This window comes from Salmo salar, chromosome 21 (assembly GCF_965601325.2).
Source record: "Salmo salar chromosome 21, fSalSal1, whole genome shotgun sequence".
NCBI lineage: Eukaryota > Metazoa > Chordata > Actinopteri > Salmoniformes > Salmonidae > Salmo > Salmo salar.
The window spans coordinates 56,695,776-56,716,058 of NC_138311.1; the positions used below are offsets into that span (position 1 = coordinate 56,695,776).

General features: G+C 43.9%; 1 protein-coding gene across 1 annotated transcript in view; it reads left to right on the forward strand.

The window, feature by feature from the left end:
- Positions 1 to 1,180: 1,180 nt before the first annotated feature.
- Positions 1,181 to 20,283, forward strand: part of fer1l6 (fer-1 like family member 6) — a 75,639-nt gene continuing 56,536 nt past the window's right edge. The window contains exons 1-12 of the mRNA XM_082967247.1: positions 1,181 to 1,428; positions 3,093 to 3,181; positions 3,712 to 3,832; positions 5,592 to 5,646; positions 5,938 to 6,069; positions 7,945 to 8,007; positions 8,085 to 8,163; positions 8,369 to 8,525; positions 17,055 to 17,241; positions 18,486 to 18,678; positions 19,285 to 19,634; positions 19,819 to 19,921. Coding sequence (XP_082823373.1) covers positions 1,382 to 1,428; positions 3,093 to 3,181; positions 3,712 to 3,832; positions 5,592 to 5,646; positions 5,938 to 6,069; positions 7,945 to 8,007; positions 8,085 to 8,163; positions 8,369 to 8,525; positions 17,055 to 17,241; positions 18,486 to 18,678; positions 19,285 to 19,634; positions 19,819 to 19,921 — 1,576 coding nt within the window. The 5' untranslated portion in view covers positions 1,181 to 1,381. The remainder of the gene's footprint in view (positions 1,429 to 3,092; positions 3,182 to 3,711; positions 3,833 to 5,591; positions 5,647 to 5,937; positions 6,070 to 7,944; positions 8,008 to 8,084; positions 8,164 to 8,368; positions 8,526 to 17,054; positions 17,242 to 18,485; positions 18,679 to 19,284; positions 19,635 to 19,818; positions 19,922 to 20,283) is intronic.

Consider the following 20,283-nt stretch of genomic DNA (forward strand, 5'->3'; position numbering starts at 1 on the left):
CAGAGAGACTCAACAGAAAAACTCAACAGAGAGACTCAACAGAGAGACTCAACAGAGAGACTCAACAGAGAAACTCAACAGAGAGACTCAACAGAGAGACTCAACAGAGAGACTCAACAGAGAGACTCAACAGGGAAACTCAACAGAGAGACTCAACAGAGAAACTCTCAACAGAGAAACTTAATAGAGAGACTCAACAGAGAGACTCAACAGAGAGACTCAACAGAGAGACTCAACAGAGAGACTCAACAGAGAAACTCAACAGAGAGACTCAACAGAGAAACTCAACAGGGAAACTCAACAGAGAAACTCAACAGAGAGACTCAACAGAGAGACTCAACAGAGAAACTCAACAGAGAAACTCAACAGAGAGACTCAACAGAGAGACTCAACAGAGAGACTCAACAGAGAAACTCAACAGAGAGACTCAACAGAGAAACTCAACAAGGAAACTCAACAGAGAAACTCAACAGAGAGACTCAACAGAGAGACTCAACAGGGAGACTCAACAGGGAGACTCAACAGAGAGACTCAACAGAGAGACTCAACAGAGAGACTCAACAGAGAAACTCAACAGAGAGACTCAACAGAGAAACTCAACAGAGAAACTTAACAGAGAAACTCAACAGAGAAACTCAACAGAGAGACTCAACAGGGAGACTCAACAGAGAGACTCAACAGAGAGACTCAACAGAGAGACTCAACAGGGAAACTCAACAGAGAGACTCAACAGAGAGACTCAACAGAGAGACTCAACAGGGAGACTCAACAGAGAGACTCAACAGAGAGACTCAACAGAGAAACTCAACAGAGAGACTCAACAGGGAGACTCAACAGGGAGACTCAACAGAGAGACTCAACAGAGAAACTCAACAAGGAAACTCAACAGAGAAACTCAACAGAGAAACTCAACAGAGAGACTCAACAGAGAAACTCAACAGAGAGACTCAACAGAGAGACTCAACAGAGAGACTCAACAGAGAGACTCAACAGGGAAAGCTATAGGATTCAACATTGTCCCATTGGTTCCGTCATTTACTCTATGTGAACTGAGGAAAGAGGGGCTCAAGCAGGATTATATCAATATGCAGGATAATTATGCAGGAAGGAAATTCAAACCACTGAAAGTCAAACAAGGGAGGATACAAGAGTGACTGATTGGCTGAGTGGACAGGAGGAACTGGAAAGTGTATTGTGAGACAGAGAGCAGTCAGACACTTTTGGTAAGACAGTGTATCAGAGAGTGCTATTTTAATACAACGTGGTGTTATTGCTAGCATTAGGATAGGAATCGGGATAGTGTGTTAATATCGTAGCTATCAGCTGTGTGTGTGGGGGTGGGGAGTACGTCAGAGACTCCTGGGCATATTTTCCTGTCCAAATGGATAAGGATGCATCAGGTCACAGTGGCAGTCCAGCCACGCACAGGTAAGATCTTAAAACCTCTGCAAAATTGCTATGTTAGTTAGAAAATGATTTCTCAATTCCAGTCATGGTGAACCCCCAGGGATGAACAGGTTTATTCCATATGGTGTACCCCCAGGGATGTACAGGTTTATTCCAGCCCAGTATGGTGTACCCCCAGGGATGTACAGGTTTATTCCAGCCCAGTATGGTGAACCCCCAGGGATGTACAGGTTTATTCCAGCCCAGTATGGTGAACCCCCAGGGATGTACAGGTTTATTCCAGCCCAGTATGGTGTACCCCCAGGGATGTACAGGTTTATTCCAGCCCAGTATGGTGTACCCCCAGGGATGTACAGGTTTATTCCAGCCCAGTATGGTGTACCCCCAGGGATGTACAGGTTTATTCCAGCCCAGTATGGTGTACCCCCAGGGATGAACAGGTTTATTCCAGCCCAGTATGGTGTACCCCCCAGGGATGTGAACAGGTTTATTCCAGCCCAGTATGGTGTACCCCCAGGGATGTACAGGTTTATTCCATATGGTGTACCCCCAGGGATGTACAGGTTTATTCCAGCCCAGTATGGTGTACCCCCAGGGATGTACAGGTTTATTCCAGCCCAGTATGGTGTACCCCCAGGGATGTACAGGTTTATTCCAGCCCAGTATGGTGTACCCCCAGTGATGTACAGGTTTATTCCAGCCCAGTATGGTGTACCCCCAGGGATGTACAGGTTTATTCCATATTGTGTACCCCCAGGGATGTACAGGTTTATTCCAGGCCAGTATGGTGTACCCCCAGGGATGTACAGGTTTATTCCAGGCCAGTATGGTGAACCCCCAGGGATGTACAGGTTTATTCCAGCCCAGAATGGTGTACCCCCAGGGATGAACAGGTTTATTCCAGCCCAGCACTAGCACTTTTGATTCAACTACTCACCTCATCATCAAGCCCTTGATTAGTTGAACCCAGGTGCACCATTTAGCTGAGTAAAATAAGTTGAGAATCACAGGATTTACAAACATATCAGGTCTTCCCGCAGTATTCCATCACATGAATTAGCCTTGTCTTCATGTATTCAGGTACCATCCTCCTTGTATGTGTGTTGGTATGTATCCAATGTATTATGTGTATTGCTGTTCATGAGTGAGAGTGGAAGGGGTCTAATGTCTAATGTTGTCTACAGGAAGGGGTCTAATGTCTAATGTCTAATGTTGTCTACAGGAAGGGGAAGGGGTCTAATGTCTGTTGTCTACAGGAAGGGGAAGGGTCTAATGTCTAATGTTGTCTACAGGAAGGGGAAGGGGTCTAATGTCTAATGTTGTCTACAGGAAGGGGTCTAATGTCTAATGTCTGTTGTCTACAGGAAGTGGAAGGGGTCTAATGTCTAATGTTGTCTACAGGAAGGGGAAGGGGTCTAATGTCTAATGTTGTCTACAGGAAGGGGTCTAATGTCTAATGTTGTCTACAGGAAGGGGAAGGGGTCTAATGTCTAATGTTGTCTACAGGAAGTGTAAGGGGTCTAATGTCTAATGTTGTCTACAGGAAGTGGTCTAATGTCTAATGTTGTCTACAGGAAGTGGAAGGGGTCTAATGTCTAATGTTGTCTACAGGAAGGGGAAGGGGTCTAATGTCTAATGTTGTCTACAGGAAGTGTAAGGGGTCTAATGTCTAATGTTGTCTACAGGAAGGGGAAGGGGATGTTCGGGCTGAAAGTGAAGAAGAAGAAGAGAGTCACCACATCCGATCTTGTCTTGGCCAATAAAGCAGCTCTAGGTACGGCCTTGAAAACAAACAATCCAACTGTAAACAGTAAGAGCAGATTGTGATTGGAGATATCTGCTTACCAAATGGCTCACTATTCCCTATGTAGTGCACTCTTTTTGACCAGGGCCCATAAGGTAGTGCACTAGTTTCGACCAGGGCCCATAGGGAATAGGTTTCCATTTGGGATGAACACACCTAAGCCATATCCATACAGTCGGCTCTAATGGAGTTAACCCTGATCAAACAGTCATGTGCTTCTGTATTTATGGAGTATTGCATTGTGTACTCTTGGATTAATAAGGATACACATGTGATCGTGTACCCTCCTGATATTTAACCTTCATGGGGTCACTTTACTTTTGTACATCATGACATGTTGACTTTCATAGCTGAACTTCTAGCTGGTATGGCCAGACCTCCCCTCTGATTCTGGTTTCCTTGCCAATGTCCTTTACTCTTGATCAAAATGGATTGATTGATTGATTGATTGATTGATTGATTGATTGATTGATTGATTGATTTGTGTCATGCCCTGCCAGATGGTACAGAGCCAGAGGGTAAAGCTGAGGTCACTGGTCTGTTAGAAGGACAGTACCCCGACGATGGTCAGCCTGGCCTTTCTGGAACACTACCTGTCAGACAGCTACCCCAGACCAAGAGGTACATCACAACATAGGTTTTAATGTATTGTGTTGTATTGTTGTGTACTTTTTATGTCTGTTGACATTACAGTCATAACTGCAGGACTAAAATATCAGCATTTTACCCTATGTAAATATCAGCACATGTTTACTTTATGTAAAGCTAATTTCACACTAATCACAGTAGGTTACAGCCCTATCACGCTGTAGGCCCTATGTATAGTTATGTTTTCCTATCACTCTGTTTTATTCACTTTGAATACATTTTTCTGGAGCAAGGAAATACATATTATTTATACACAGCAAGTCACCTGACAATAATGGGCCACTCTCCCTTTTTTATTTTACCTGTCATTCTCCTGTCATGTCTCTGATATGAGTTTGAGACACGAGGAAGGAATCCCTAGGATTTTGCTTATTTTCTTTAGAGCTGCTTAACTATGTCCAAGTTTGTTCGGCTAGAAAGAAACATGCTGATATGTTAAATGGTTGTAACGCGGGACGTCTAATGGGGACCAAGACGCGGCGTGTGACGTGCTCATAATTACTTTTATTAAACTTTCAAACAACAAAACAACAAACGACCGAAAACAGACCCATCAGGTTCAACATACAGGAAACAGGAAACAACCACCCACAAAACACAGGGGGGAAAAAAAACACCCCTACTAAATAGGACCTTCAATTAGAGGCAACAAGGAACAGCTGCCTCCAATTGAAGGTCAACCCAAGAAACTTAAACATAGAAATAGACATACTAGAACAAACATAGAAATATACTAACATAGAACATAAACCAAAAACCCCTAAACACATAAAACAAACACCCCCTGCCACGTCCTGACCAAACTACAATAACAAATAACAAACCTCTTTTACTGGTCAGGACGTGACAATGGCACATCTCCCCTGGAGCACTCGTGCAGCCTGGAGAAAGTGTAAACACTCCTAAGTGCATCACCTTCACACTGTGTACATTCTACCATGACAGAGTTACAGAATCACTGGTTGATGGGGGTCAATGGTGATTTTCAGTCCAGTGTTTAGACATTTAACGGCAAATCATGTACAAGTTGGTTTATTTGTGACATGTGGAATAAAAGCCACTGTTGTCTGGCTGCTGTCTAGTTGATCGTTGCCAGCTGTCAATTTTCATCTCAACTAATTTACTTCTCGACGTGTTTCTGCCGGCTACCTCCTTTTCCTCCTCTACCTGTACTGCCACTGACTTAACAGGCAATTGTTTTCTTTAATTCACTGCTTTTCTCGCATTGGCTAACTGATATCGCTTATTTTTATTCACATATTGTAGGTATATTCTTCAAGATTTTCTTGAACATTTGTGAGGCCTTTTATTAACCAATCAGGTTACCGGATATTACTAATCTCTCAGCACTACGTCTAAAAAGGATATCGCGATGTATGGACGAGCTAACGATATGCCCCCCCAGGAAAACAAGCTTCTGAACGATACATGATTCAACATGGAGAGTTTTTAAAAATAGAGGTTGAAGTTCTACATGAAACATGAGAACAAGAACAACATTTATGGAATGTGTAGTTGACGGAAGTTTGGTAAAACGATACAAATCAATCATTTAATATACAGTATTGCCGATGTATTTGTACATTTTATGAAAGTATGGAAGTTACAGTTGCAAAATATCCCCAAAATCTGAAAATTGACAGATTAAAATGTTTGCCTGTTTCGCCAGGCCTCGTATAAACTCATACTGTATAACTCATGGTAATAATGTCAATTTAATAACTCCACACAGGTCTAAACTACGACCAAAGATTCTGGACAGTGAGAAAAGACCACAGACTTTCCAGGTTGGTTGACTGATTCATATTGTATCTCCTGTGTTGAGGGAATAGCCACTGGATGTTTGGGACACATTGCCATCTAACTTTTGTCCCAAAAATTCTGTCCTCATATGATATAATCTGTATATTCTTAACTGTAAATGTCCTCTCCTATCATGTGTAATTTGTATTGTATTCATATTGTATATGCTGCAAGTATATTATGTGTACATTCCTCTGTCTATAGTCCATCTGTCCATTGCTGGCAGAACGATTTCACTTGGCGAATAAAGGTGATTTTGATGATCTCCCCTTCAGATTGCCATCAACATCACCGAGGCCAAACAGCTGGTGGGGGAGAATATTGACCCTAGCGTAATCATGGAGGTAGGAGACGAGAAGAAACAGACCACCGTCAAAGAGGGCACCAACGCCCCCTTCATCAATGAGGTGAACCTTCAACCTTGGGGTTGTACGATTGGTATCTGTAATGCATTACACTGTAACAAGTATTGTAGTTAATTGTAATAACTCATAGTAACACTGTAATAACAACTGCAGTCTGTAATTACAGAGGTGTAATAACAAATGCTTGTTACCATGCTTGTTACTAATGCTAATTCTTGTTACTAGTTTCCACTAAATTCACCAATTTAGTGTTTTAGTTTCTTCTCAGCTGATTCAGTAATAACGGTCACAAGGTTGTAATCTCTGGTGGACAGATGCACTGGGTGTCTGAGTTTACAAAGGTTGGAGGCTCAAAAGACTCTAATTACCTACCGGTGAATGCACTCTTCAAAATCTGCACTCAATGTTTTTGCTAGCACAAGCACCTAAAAAAATGTACTAAAAAGGGTTAAGTTGATTCTATATAATGACTTACTAATCAAATCAAATGTATTTATATAGCCCTTCGTACATCAGCTGATATCTCAAAGTGCTGTACAGAAACCCAGCCTAAAACCCCAAACAGCAAGCAATGCAGGTGTAGAAGCACGGTGGCTAGGAAAAACTCCCTAGAAAGGCCAAAACCTAGGAAGAAACCTAGAGAGGAACCAGGCTATGAGGGGTGGCCAGTCCTCTTCTGGCTGTGCCGGGTGGAGATTATAACAGAACATGGTCAAGATGTTCAAATGTTCATAAATGACCAGCAGGGTCAAATAATAATACTCGTTACCAAGCGAAGATACCTACAAACAAAAGATGAGCTTCTACTTTTGTCAACTTTATTGCAACATGTAAAAACACCTTACATTTCTGACAAAATAATAAGGATTTTTATTGTTAGATCAATGATTTAATGAATTAGATTAAACAAAACTAAAGGCCTATTCAATAACTTAAAAACAACTACTCTAGTGGTGACTCATATCTGTAACCTTATAGTAGGAGTAGCCTAAAGAGCTGGGATTGTATTTTTATTGCGTTTTTAACATTACAAGTAACAATAGAAAAAAAAACGACATCTCTGACTCTTGTCTTCGTCTGTTTCTTCTTTCTTGTTAACATTTTCCCATCCTGGAGTATGAGATCTTGTTGGGAATCTGTGTTAAAGAAGAAAAAAAAAGAATAGATTACTATTTAGGATTGTCACTCTACTACCTTACCCCTAGTTATCATCACCATGACAACTAGTTAAGGCATTATAGCTAGCTAGGCCTTTCCTAGCTACCAGTTGTACTGTTATCCAGTTAGCAATAATACCCGCTTGCTAAAACTAAAATGTTATCTGTGTTTAGCTAGATTGAAAAGGAACTAACCCTACTCATAGTGTGTTGACACAAGTAACGTAATACCCTTGGGTAACTCATACCGTGAGAACAAGGTTCAGGGAAGATAATGACACTCAAGTCCAGCTAACGTTAGCTAGCTAGCGTGTAGCCACCATAACATATTTGTCAGCTTTAGTTATCAAGTTAGCTTGTTAGCTAGCGTGTAGCCACCATAGCATATTTCTCAGCTTTAGTTAGCTAGCTTGTTAGCTAGCGTGTAGCCACCATGGCAAATTTGTCAGCTTTAGTTAGCAAGCTAGTCAAGGTTAGAAAAATGGGATGCTATAGGAAACTTTTAACATTTGTAACAAGCATGGTAGTAAGCATTCGTTGTTACACCCACTGTAATTACAGACTGCAATTACCACATGTTGTTATTACAATGTAACTATGAATTATTACAATACCTGTTACACTGTAATTCCATATGGAATTACAGTGTAACAAGGACCCTTAATAAAATGAAGTGTTACCGGATGTTGGTATTGGAATAATACTAATAATCATTATCTTTCCTTGTTGCTCTATATATTCTCTTTCTTTTTTGAAACAGTACTTCGTGTTTGATTATTACGGCCATCAAGAGAGCTTTTTTGACAAAGTCATCAAACTATCAGTAAGTAAATACATTGCTCATCCATAAAAATAAAAAAACAACTCTTCAAATATTTAGTTTGTCTGTCTCATCTCCAGGTAATGCATACCAAGATCATGAAAGGCTTCTGTGTGGGCTCCTTCAAGATGGACGTGGGAACGGTCTATAGACAACCTGGTAAGAGAACGACCACCCCCCCCCTTTATGTCCCCCCATGCTTCAGTCCGGTGCTCCTTCATAACTGACTGGATTGCTGAAAAGCTAACTGAACGCTAATGCTAACTTTCTTGCTTGTTTTTCAACGTGAGCTCTGGTGAGCAAGATGTCCCAATTGATTTGTTACAGCAAATAAACTTGAACGTGATATGCGTCCCTGTCTTAGGTCACCAGTTCACCAATAAGTGGGCGGTGCTGACGGACCCGGCAGACATCAGGACCGGGGTCAAAGGTTACCTGAAGTGCGACATCAGCGTGATGGGGAAAGGAGACGCCATACAGTCCTCCCAGAAGACCAGCGATGCTGAGGAGCAGATAGACAAGTAAGACACACACACACACACACACACACCTCTCCCAGAAGACCAGTGATGCTGAGTAACAGACAAGTAAGACACACTCTTGTTTGACCTGCATGCAGACAGGTGTGTTTAAGTAGTAGCATCAAATCAAATCAAATTTAGCAGATGTTAATGCAAGTGTAGCGAAATGCTTGTGCTTCTAGTTCCGACCGTGCAGTAATATCTAACAAGTAATATAACCTAACAATTTCACAACAACTACCTTATACACACAAGTGTAAAGGAATGAATACGAATATGTACATAAAAATATATGAATGGGTGATGGCCGAACGGCATAGGAAAGATGCAGTAGATGATATAGAGTACAGTATATACATATGAGATGAGTAATGTAGGGTATGTAAACATTATATAAAGTGGCATCGTTTAAAGTGGCTAGTGATACATTACATCAAGATGGCAAGATGCAGTGGATGGTATAGAGTACAGTATATACATATGAGATGAGTAATGTAGGGTATGTAAACATTATATAAAGTGGCATTGTTTAAAGTGGCTAGTGATACATTACATCAAGATGGCAAGATGCAGTAGATGGTATAGAGTACAGTATATACATATGAAATGAGTAATGAAGGGTATGTAAACATTATATAAAGTGGCATTGTTTAAAGTGGCTAGTGATACATTACATCAAGATGCAGTAGATGGTATAGAGTACAGTATATACATATGAAATGAGTAATGAAGGGCATGTAAACATTATATAAAGTGGCTAGTGATAAATTGATTACATACATTTCTCCATTATTTAAGTGGCTGGAGTTGAGTCAATATGTAGGCAGCAGCCTCTTTGTGCTAGTGATGGCTGTTTAACAGTCTGAGGGCCTTGAGATAGAAGCTGTTTTTCAGTCTCTCGGTCCCAGCTTTGATGCACCTGTACTGACCTCGCCTTCTGGATGATAGCGGGGTGAACAGGCAGTGGCTCGGGTGGTTGTTGTCCTTGATGATCTTTTTGGCCTTCCTGTGACATTGGGTGGTGTAGGTGTGCCCTAGATAGGTGTGCCCCCCATCTATCTTCAGAGCTCGTGCTACTAGGTGACCTAAACTGGGACATGCTTAACACCCCAGCCATCCTACAATCCAAGCTTGATGCCCTCAATCTCACACAAATTATTAATGAACCCACCAGGTACAACCCCATAGCCGCAAACACTGGCACCCTCATAGATATCATCCTAACCAACGTGCCCTCTAAATACACCTCTGCTGTTTTCAACCAAGATCTCAGCGATCACTGCCTCATTGCCTGCACCCGTAATGGGTCAGCGGTCAAACGACCTCCACTCATCACTGTCAAACGCTCCCTGAAACATTTCAACGAGCAAGCCTTTCTATTCGACCTGGCCCTGGTATCCTGGAAGGATATTGACCTCATCCCGTCAGTAGAGGATGCCTGGTTATTTTTTTTAAATGCCTTCCTCTCCATCTTAAATAAGCATGCCCCTTTCAAGAAATTTAGAACCAGGAACAGATATAGCCCTTGGTTCTCCCCAGACCTGACTGCCCTTAACCAACACAAAAACATCCTGTGGCGTTCTGCATTAGCATCGAACTGCCCCCGCGATATGCAACTTTTTAGGGAAGTTAGAAACCAATACACACAGGCAGTTAGAAAAGCCAAGGCTAGCTTTTTCAAACAGAAATTTGCTTCGTGCAACTCCAACTCTAAAAAGTTCTGGGACATTGTAAAGTCCATGGAGAATAAGAACACCTCCTCCCAACTGCCCACTGCACTGAGGATAAGAAACTCTGTCACCACCGATAAGCCCACTATAATTGAGAATTTCAATAAGCATTTTTCTACGGCTGACCATGCTTTCCACCTAACTACCCCTACTGCATTCAACAGCACTGCACCCCCCACAGCTACTCGCCCAAGCCTCCCCCATTTCTCCTTCTCCCAAATCCATTCAGCTGATGTTCTAAAAGAGCTGCAAAATCTGGACCCCTACAAATCAGCCGGGCTAGACAATCTGGACCCTTTCTTTCTAAAATGATCTGCCGAAATTATTGCAACCCCTATTACTAGCCTGTTCAACCTCTCTTTCGTGTCGTCTGAGATTCCCATAGATTGGAAAGCAGCTGCTGTCATCCCCCTCTTCAAAGGAGGTGACACTCTTGACCCAAATTGCTACAGACCTATATCCATCCTACCCTGCCTTTCTAAGGTCTTCGAAAGCCAAGTCAACAAACAGATTACCGACCATTTCGAATCCCACCGCACCCTCTCCGCTATGCAATCTGGTTTCAGAGCTGGTCATGGGTGCACCTCAGCCACGCTCAAGGTCCTAAACGACATCGTAACCGCCATCGATAAGAAACAATACTGTGCTGCCGTATTCATTGACCTGGCCAAAGCTTTTGACTCTGTTAATCACCACATCCTCATCGGCAGACTCAGTAGCCTTGGTTTCTCAAACGATTGCGTCGCCTGGTTCACCAACTACTTCTCTGACAGAGTTCAGTGTGTCAAATCGGAGGGCCTACTGTCTGGACCTCTGGCAGTCTCTATGGGGGTACCACAGGGTTCAATTCTTGGGCCAACTCTTTTCTCTGTATACATAAATGATGTCGCTCTTGCTGCTGGTGAATCTCTGATCCACCTCTACGCAGACGACACCATTCTGTACACTTCTGGCCCTTCTTTGGACACTGTGTTAACAACCCTCCAGACGAGCTTCAATGCCATTCAACTCTCCTTCCGTGGTCTCCAACTGCTCCTAAACACAAGTAAAACTAAATGCATGCTCTTCAACCGATCGCTGCCTGCACCTGCCCGCCTGTCCAGCATCACTTCTCTGGACGGTTCTAACTTAGAATTTGTGGACAACTACAAATACCTAGGTGTCTGGTTAGACTGTAAACTCTCCTTCCAGACTCACATCAATCATCTCCAATCCAAAGTGAAATCTCGAATTGGCTTCCTATTTCGCAACAAAGCATCCTTCACTCATGCTGCCAAACATACCCTCGTAAAACTGACCATCCTACCAATCCTCGACTTCGGCGATGTCATTTACAAAATAGCTTCCAATACCCTACTCAACAAGCTGGATGCAGTCTATCACAGTGCCATCCGTTTTGTCACCAAAGCCCCATATACTACCCACCACTGCGACCTGTACGCTCTCGTTGGCTGGCCTTCGCTTCATAATCGTCGCCAAACACATTGGCTCCAGGTCATCTACAAGACCCTGCTAGGTAAAGTCCCCCCTTATCTCCGCTCACTGGTCACCATAGCAGCACCCACCTGTAGCACGCGCTCCAGCAGGTATATCTCTCTGGTCACCCCTAAAGCCAACTCCTCCTTTGGTCGTCTCTCCTTCCAGTTCTCTGCTGCCAATGACTGGAACGAACTACAAAAATCTCTGAAACTGGAAACACTTATCTCCCTCACTAGCTTTAAGCACCAGCTGTCAGAGCAGCTCACAGATCACTGCACCTGTACATAGCCCATCTATAATTTAGCCCAAACTACTACCGCTTCCCCTACTGTATTTATTTATTTTATTTATTTTGCTCCTTTGCACCATATTATTTATATTTTATCTCTGAACTTTCTTCAAACTACAAATCTACCATTCCAGTGTTTTTCTTGCTATACTTTATTTACTTTGCCACCATGGCATTTTTTTGCCTTTACCTCCCTTATCTCACATCATTTGCTCACATTGTATATAGTCTTATTTATTTTTTTTCTCTACTGCATCATTGATTGTATGTTGTTTTACTCCATGTGTAACTCTGTGTTTTTGTATGTTGTCGAACTGCTTTGCTTTATCTTGGCCAGGTCGCAATTGTAAATGAGAACTTGTTCTCAACTTGCCTACCTGGTTAAATAAAGGTGAAATAAATAAATAAATAAATAAAAGGTGTCCTGGAGGGCAGGTAGTTTGACCCCGGTGATGCGTTGATCAGACCTCACTACCCTCTGGAGAGCCTTCCGGTTGTGGGCGGGGCAGTTGCCGTACCAGGCGGTGATACAGCCCGAGAGGATGCTCTCGATTGTGCATCTGTAAAAGTTTGTGAGTGTTTTTGGTGACAAGACGAATTTCTTCAGCCTCCTGAGGTTGTAGAGGCGCTGCTGCGCCTTCTTCACCACGCTGTCTGTGTGGGTGGACCATATCAGTTTGTTCCTGATGTGTACGCCGAGGAACTTAAAACTCTCCACCCTCTCCACTACCGTCCCGTCGATGTGGATGGGGGGCTGCTCCCTCTGCTGTTTCCTGAAGTCCACCATCATCTCCTTTGTTTTGTTGACATTGAGTGAGAGGTTATTTTCATGACACCACACTCCGAGGGCCCTCACCTCCTCCCTGTAGGTCGTCTCGTCATTGTTGGTAATCAAGCCTACCACTGTAGTGTCGTCTGCAAACTTGATGATTGAGTTGGAGGCGTGCATGGCCACGCAGTCGTGGGTGAACAGGGAGTACAGGAGAGGGCTGAGAATGCACCCTTGTGGGGACCCAGTGTTGAGGATCAGCGGGGTGGAGATGTTGTTACCTACCCTCACCACCTGGGGGCGGCCCGTCAGGAAGTCCAGGACAGTTGCACAGGGCGGGGTTGAGACCCAGGGTCTCGAGCTTAATAACGAGTTTGGAGGGTACTATGGTGTTAAATGCTGAGCTGTAATCGATGAACAGCATTCTTACATAGGTATTCCTCTTGTCCAGATGGGTTAGGGCAGTGTGCAGTGTGATTGCGTTGTCTGTGGACCTATTGAGGCAGTAAGCAAATTGAAGTGGGTCTAGGATGTCAGGTAAGGTGGAGGTGATATGGTCCTTGACTAGTCTCTCTAAGCACTTCATGATGACGGAAGTGAGTGCTACAGGGCGGTAGTCATTTAGCTCAGTTACCTTAGCTTTCTTGGGAACAGGAACAATGGTGGCCCTCTTGAAGCATGTGGGGACAGCAGACGGGGATAAGGATTGATTGAATATGTCTGTAAACACACCAGCCAGCTGGTCTGCGCATGCTCTGAGGCCGCGGCTGGGGATGCCGTCTGGGCCTGCAGCCTTGCGAGGATTAACACGTTTAAATGTTTTACTCACGTTGGCTACAGTGAAGGAGAGCCCGCAGGTTTTGGTAGCGGGCCGTGTCAGTGGCACTGTATTATCCTCAAAGTGAGCAAAAAACTTGTTTAGTCTGTCTGGGAGCAAGGCATCCTGGTCCGCAACGGGGCTGGTTTTTCTTTTGTCGTCCATGATTGACTGTAGACCCTGCCACATACCTCTCGTGTCTGAGCCGTTGAATTGCGACTCCACTTTGTCTCTATATTGACGCTTAGCTTGTTTGATTGCCTTGCGGAGGGAATAGTTACACTGTTTGTATTCGGTCATGTTTCCGGTCACCTTGCCCTGATTAAAAGCAGTGGTTCGCTCGTTCAGTTTTGCTCGAATGCTGCCATCAATCCACGGTTTCTGGTTGGGGAAGGTTTTAATAGTCGCTGTGGGTACAACATCACCGATGCACTTGTTAATAAACTCACTCACCGAATCAGCGTATTCGTCAATGTTGTTGTTCGCCGCAATGCGGAACATATCCCAATCCACGTGATCGAAGCAATCTGGAAGCGTGGAATCCGATTGGTCGGACCAGCGTTGAACAGACCTGAGCGCGGGAGCTTCCTGTTTTAGTTTCTGTCTATAGGCTGGGAGCAACAAAATGGAGTCGTGGTCAGCTGTTCCGAAGGGAGGGCGGGGGAGGGCCTTATATGCGTCGCGGAAGTTAGAATAACAGTGATCCAGGGTTTTAAAAGACCTGGTAGCACAATCGATATGCTGATAGAATTTGGGGAGCCTTGTTTTCAGATTAGCCTTGTTAAAATCCCCAGCTACAATAAATGCAGCCTCAGGATATGTGGTTTCCAGTTTACATAGAGTCAAATGAAGTTCTTTCAGAGCCGTCGATGTGTCTGCTTGGGGGGGGGATATATATACGGCTGTGATTATGATCGAAGAGAATTCTCTTGGTAGATAATGCGGTCGGCATTTGATTGTGAGGAATTCTAAGTCAGGTGAACAAAAGGACTTGAGTTCCTGTATGTTGTTATGATCACACCACGTCTCGTTAATCATAAGGCATACACCCCCGCCCTTCTTCTTACCAGAGAGATGTTTGTTTCTGTCGGCGCGATGCGTGAAGAAACCAGGCGGCTGTACCGACTCAGATAGCGTGTCTCGAGGTGAGCCATGTTTCCGTGAAACAACATCCCCACAGCGTGATGCTGCCACCATCATGAGGACAGGAGTGTTTAAGTAGTAGCGTGCAGACAGGTGTGTTTGAATAGTGGGTCTATGAGTAATCTCACGCGCCGGCAATGAGATTATATAGCATAATATCATTATTCAGAGACACTCGTCTGGCTTTGTGAGATTAAATTATGAGTAATCCTTATCATCGACAAATACAAAGTGAAAGGACAAAACTAACACACCGCTTCACCAGAATCCTGTTATCATGTAGAAAGGAGGTTTCTTTCTCTGGTATACAAGACAAAGCCCTTTGTTGATGTACAACTGTAAAGTTTTCAGACCTATTGACTTTTTTCCACATTTTGTTACGTTACAGAATTATTCTTAAATGGATTAAATAAATAAACAATCCTCAGCAATCTACACACAATACCCCATAATGATGAAGCAAAAACAGGTTTTTATTTATTTTTTGCAAATTTATCAAAAATAAAAAAGAGTTTTTGTTTTTTATTTTTGATACATTTGCAAAAAAAAATTAAAAACATATTTACAAAAGTATTCAGCCCCATTGGCTATGAGACTCGAAAATTGAGTTCAGGTGCATCCTGTTTCCATTGATCATCCTTGAGATGTTTCTACAACTTGATTGGAGTCCACCTGTGGTAAATTCAATTGATTGGACGTGATTTGGAAAGGCACACACCTGTCTATATAAGGTCCCACAGTTGACAGTGCACGTCAGAGCAAAAACCAAGCCATGAGGTCGAAGAAATTGTCTGTAGAGCTCCAAGACAGGACTGTGTCGAGGCACAGATCTGAGGAAGGGTACCAAAAATGTCTGCAGCATTGAAGGTCCCCAAGAACACAGTGGCCTCCATCATTCTTAAATGGAAAAAGTTTGGAACCACCAAGACTCTTCCTGGAGCTGGCCACCCGGCCAAACTGAGCAATCAGGGGAGAAGGGCCTTGGTCAGGGAGGTGACCAAGAACCTGATGGTCACTCTGACAGAGCTCCAGAGTTCCTCTGTGGAGATGGGAGAACCTTCCAGAAGGACAACCATCTCTGCAGCACTCCACCAATCAGGCCTTTACGGTAGAGTGGCCAGGCGGAAGCCACTCCTCAGTAAAAGGCACATGACAGCCTGCTTGGAGTTTGACAAAAGACACCTAAAGACTCTCAGACCATGAGAAACATCTCTGGTCTGATGAAAGATTGAACTCTTTGGCCTGAATGCCAAGCGTCACTTCTGGAAGAAACCTGGCACCATCCCTACGGTGAAGCATGGTGGTGGCAGCATCATGCTGAGGGGATGTTTTTCAGTGGCAGGGACTAGAAGACTAGTGAGGATCGAGGCTGGGATGAAGAGAGCAAAGTACAGAGAGATCCTTCATGAAAACCTGCTCCAGAGCGCTCAGGACCTCAGACTGGGGCAAAGGTTCACCTTCGAACAGGGCAACGACCCTAAGCACACAGCCAAGACAACGCAGGAGTGGCTTCGGGACAAATCTCTGAATGTCCTTGAGTGGCCCAGCCAGAGCCCCGGACTTGAACCCGATCGAACATCTCTGGAGAGACCTGAAAATAGCTGTGCAGTGACGCTCCCCATCCAACCTGACAGAGCTTGAGAGGATCTGCAGAGAAGAATGGGAGAAACTCCCCAAATACAGGTGAGCCAAGCTTGTAGCGTCATACCCAAGAATACTCAAGTCTGTAATCGCTGCCAAATGTGCTTCAACAAAGTACTGAGTAAAGGGTCTGAATACTTATGTAAATGTGATATTTCAGTTTTTAATTTCTCATAAATTAGCAAATATTTCTAAAAAACAGTTTTTGCTTTGTCATTATGGGGTATTGTGTGTAGATTGATCAGGTAAAAAACAATATAATACATTCTAGAATAAGGCTGTAACGTAACAAATTGTGGAAAAAGTCAAGGGGTCTGAATACTTTCCGAAGGCACTGTATGTGGTTTTCATCAAACCCTGCAGTCCTCAGCTATCCTCTGGGAATACAATGGACATCTTTCTGTATATGTGTTTACCCAAATCAATTACATTAAATTCAAGCACAGCAATGAAGTTAAAAAGACAGCTCAAACAGATCTGGAGGTTAGCCCAGGAGGTTAGCCCAGGAGGTTAGCCCAGGAGGTTAGCCCAGGAGGTTAGCCCAGGAGGTTAGCCCAGGAGGTTAGCCCAGGAGGCTCGTCCAGGAGGTTAGTCCAGGAAGATAGTCCATTCAGATGCCATTCTCTCTCAAAATGTTTTCACCCTCTGACCTTTGACCCAGGAACTTGTTGGTTCCCGAGGGGTTCCCCTCAGAGCGTCCCTGGGCCAGGTTCTATGTGAAGGTGTACCGAGCGGAGGGTCTGCCTCGTAACAACTCCTCCATCATGGCTAACGTCACCAAGGCCTTCATAGGGGACAACACAGCCCTCATAGACCCATACGTGGTGGTGACCTTCTTCAAACAGATGGTAAGGTTATTGATAAGGAGACAGACAGACTCATGATTCTACAGTAAGGTTATTGATAAGGAGACAGACACCAGTACATGATTCTACAGTAAGGTTATTGATAAGGAGACAGACAGACCCTGGTACATGATTCTACAGTAAAGTTATTGATAAGGAGACAGACAGACACAGTACATGATTCTACAGTAAGGTTATTGATAAGGAGACAGACACCAGTACATGATTCTACAGTAAGGTTATTGATAAGGAGACAGACAGACTCATGATTCTACAGTAAGGTTATTGATAAGGAGAGAGACACCAGTACATGATTCTACAGTGAGGTTATTGATAAGGAGACAGACAGACACCAGTACATGATTCTACAGTAAGGTTATTGATAAGGAGACAGACAGACACAGTACATGATTCTACAGTAAGGTTATTGATAAGGAGACAGACACCAGTACATGATTCTACAGTAAGGTTATTGATAAGGAGACAGACAGACTCATGATTCTACAGTAAGGTTATTGATAAGGAGACAGACACCAGTACATGATTCTACAGTGAGGTTATTGATAAGGAGACAGACAGACACCAGTACATGATTCTACAGTAAGGTTATTGATAAGGAGACAGACAGACTCATGATTCTACAGTAAGGTTATTGATAAGGAGACAGACAGACTCATGATTCTACAGTAAGGTTATTGATAAGGAGACAGACAGACACCAGTACATGATTCTACAGTAAGGTTATTGATAAGGAGAGAGACACCAGTACATGATTCTACAGTAAGGTTATTGATAAGGAGACAGACAGACTCATGATTCTACAGTAAGGTTATTGATAAGGAGACAGACACCAGTACATGATTCTACAGTAAGGTCATTGAGCTGTTAAAATGTGTATTGTCTGTATTGTCACAGTTGACAATAAGCCATAAGAGTTGGCAAGACAGCACCAACATATTCTGGACCAGGCTACAAGAACAGGCCACAGACAGAAGTGCGAAGAACACTTGGTCCTAGCTACTTCATATCTCTCTCTCTCTCTCTCTCTCTCTCTCTCTGTCTCTCTCTCTCTCTCTCTCTCTCTCTCTCTCTCTCTCTCTGTCTCTCTCTCTCTCTCTGTCTCTCTGTCTCTCTCTCTCTCTCTCTCTCTCTCTCTCTCTCTCTGTCTCTCTCTCTGTCTCTCTCTCTCTCTGTCTCTCTGTCTCTCTCTCTCTCTCTCTCTCTGTCTCTCTGTCTCGCTGTTACAGGGCAGAACGTCCACCCAGAAAAGTACAGCAGACCCTGAGTGGAACGAGCAGATAATATTTACTGAGATGTTCCCTCCCCTGTGTCAACGGCTGAAGATCCAGGTGTGGGACGAGGGCAGTATGAACGACGTGGCCATAGGAACACACTACATAGACCTGCGGAGGATCTCCAACAAACAGGATGGGGACAAAGGTCAGGGGTTATGACTGACTGACTGGCTGGCTGGCTGGCTGGCTGGCTGGCTGGCTGGCTGGCTGGCTGGCTGGCTGGCTGGCTGGCTGACTGACATCATGCTTTGTTATAGGATGAATTATACGATGTTTTCAAAATGGAACCCTATTCCCTATATAGTGCACTACTTCTGTCCAGAGCCCTATAGAACCCTATTCCCTATATAGTACACTACTTTAGTTCAGAGCCCTATAGAACCCTATTCCCTTTATAGTGCACTACTTTAGACCAGAGCCCTATAGAACCCTATTCCCTATATAGTACACTACTTTTGGCCAGGACCCTATAGAACCCTATTCCCTATATAGTACACTACTTCTGTCCAGAGCCCTATATAACCCTATTCCCTATATAGTACACTACTTCTGTCCAGAGCCCTATATAACCCTATTCCCTATATAGTACACTACTTTAGATCAGAGCCCTATAGAACCCTATTCCCTATGTAGTACCAAAAGTAGTTCCAAAAGTGGAGAACAAGGTGCCATTTTGTTGTCTCGAGTTCCAGTCTGTCTCAGTATGTTAATATAACGGTCATGTGTTATAATCTCTTCCCTCTGTCTCCAGGTTTCCTCCCTACGTTCGGACCGGCCTGGGTCAACATCTACGGTTCGGCCCGTAACTTCTCTATGGTGGACGACAACCCCGAACTGAACGAGGGGGTCGGGGAAGGGGTGTCCTGGAGAGGAAGGGTATACCTGGAACTGGCTGTAGAGATACTGTCAGGTGGGGGAGGAGGAGGAGGGGAGTCCAAGCTGTCCCGGTTAGTCAAACCTCTGAAGGACGCTAAGGCAGGTAAAGCAGCAGGAAAGGACCCTAAGGGGGCAGGAGGAGGAGGAGGAGGAGGAGGAGCGGTGGAGGAAGAGAAAGCCAAGGCCCTTGGGGCGGAGGTGATACCGGTGGAGTCTCCACCTCAGGTGAGGAGAGATATATAGAGTTTTGGTAATGATGGAAGATTTGTTTAGCTGACGCCATGACTACAGCTTATCTACTTGGGGTTTATACACACACAGAAAGACATAGACAGAACACTCTTACTCATTTCAGTGTTGAACCTATTTTGTCCTGTTTTCTCCTGTCCCGTCCCTCCCCTCCCCTCAGCTCAATGACAAGGACAACTTTTTGCTGTTCGGAACGGTATTCGAGGCCACGATGATCGACAGAAAGATCGGAGACAAACCCATCAGCTTTGAGTTGTCTGTTGGTAAGTATTGATAAATCACTGACAGTCTGTCATCTACTCCACTCTACACTGCTCTACTCTACTCTACTCTACACTACTCTACTCTACACTGCTCTACTCTACTCTACTCTACACTACTCTACTCTACACTGCTCTACTCTACACTGCTCTACTCTACTCTACACTACTGTCATCTACTCCACTCTACACTGCTCCACTCTACACTGCTCTACTCTACTCTACTCTACTGTCATCTACTCCACTCTACACTGCTCTACTCTACTCTACTCTACACTACTCTACTCTACACTGCTCTACTCTACTCTACTCTACACTACTCTACTCTACACTGCTCTACTCTACTCTACTCTACACTACTCTAC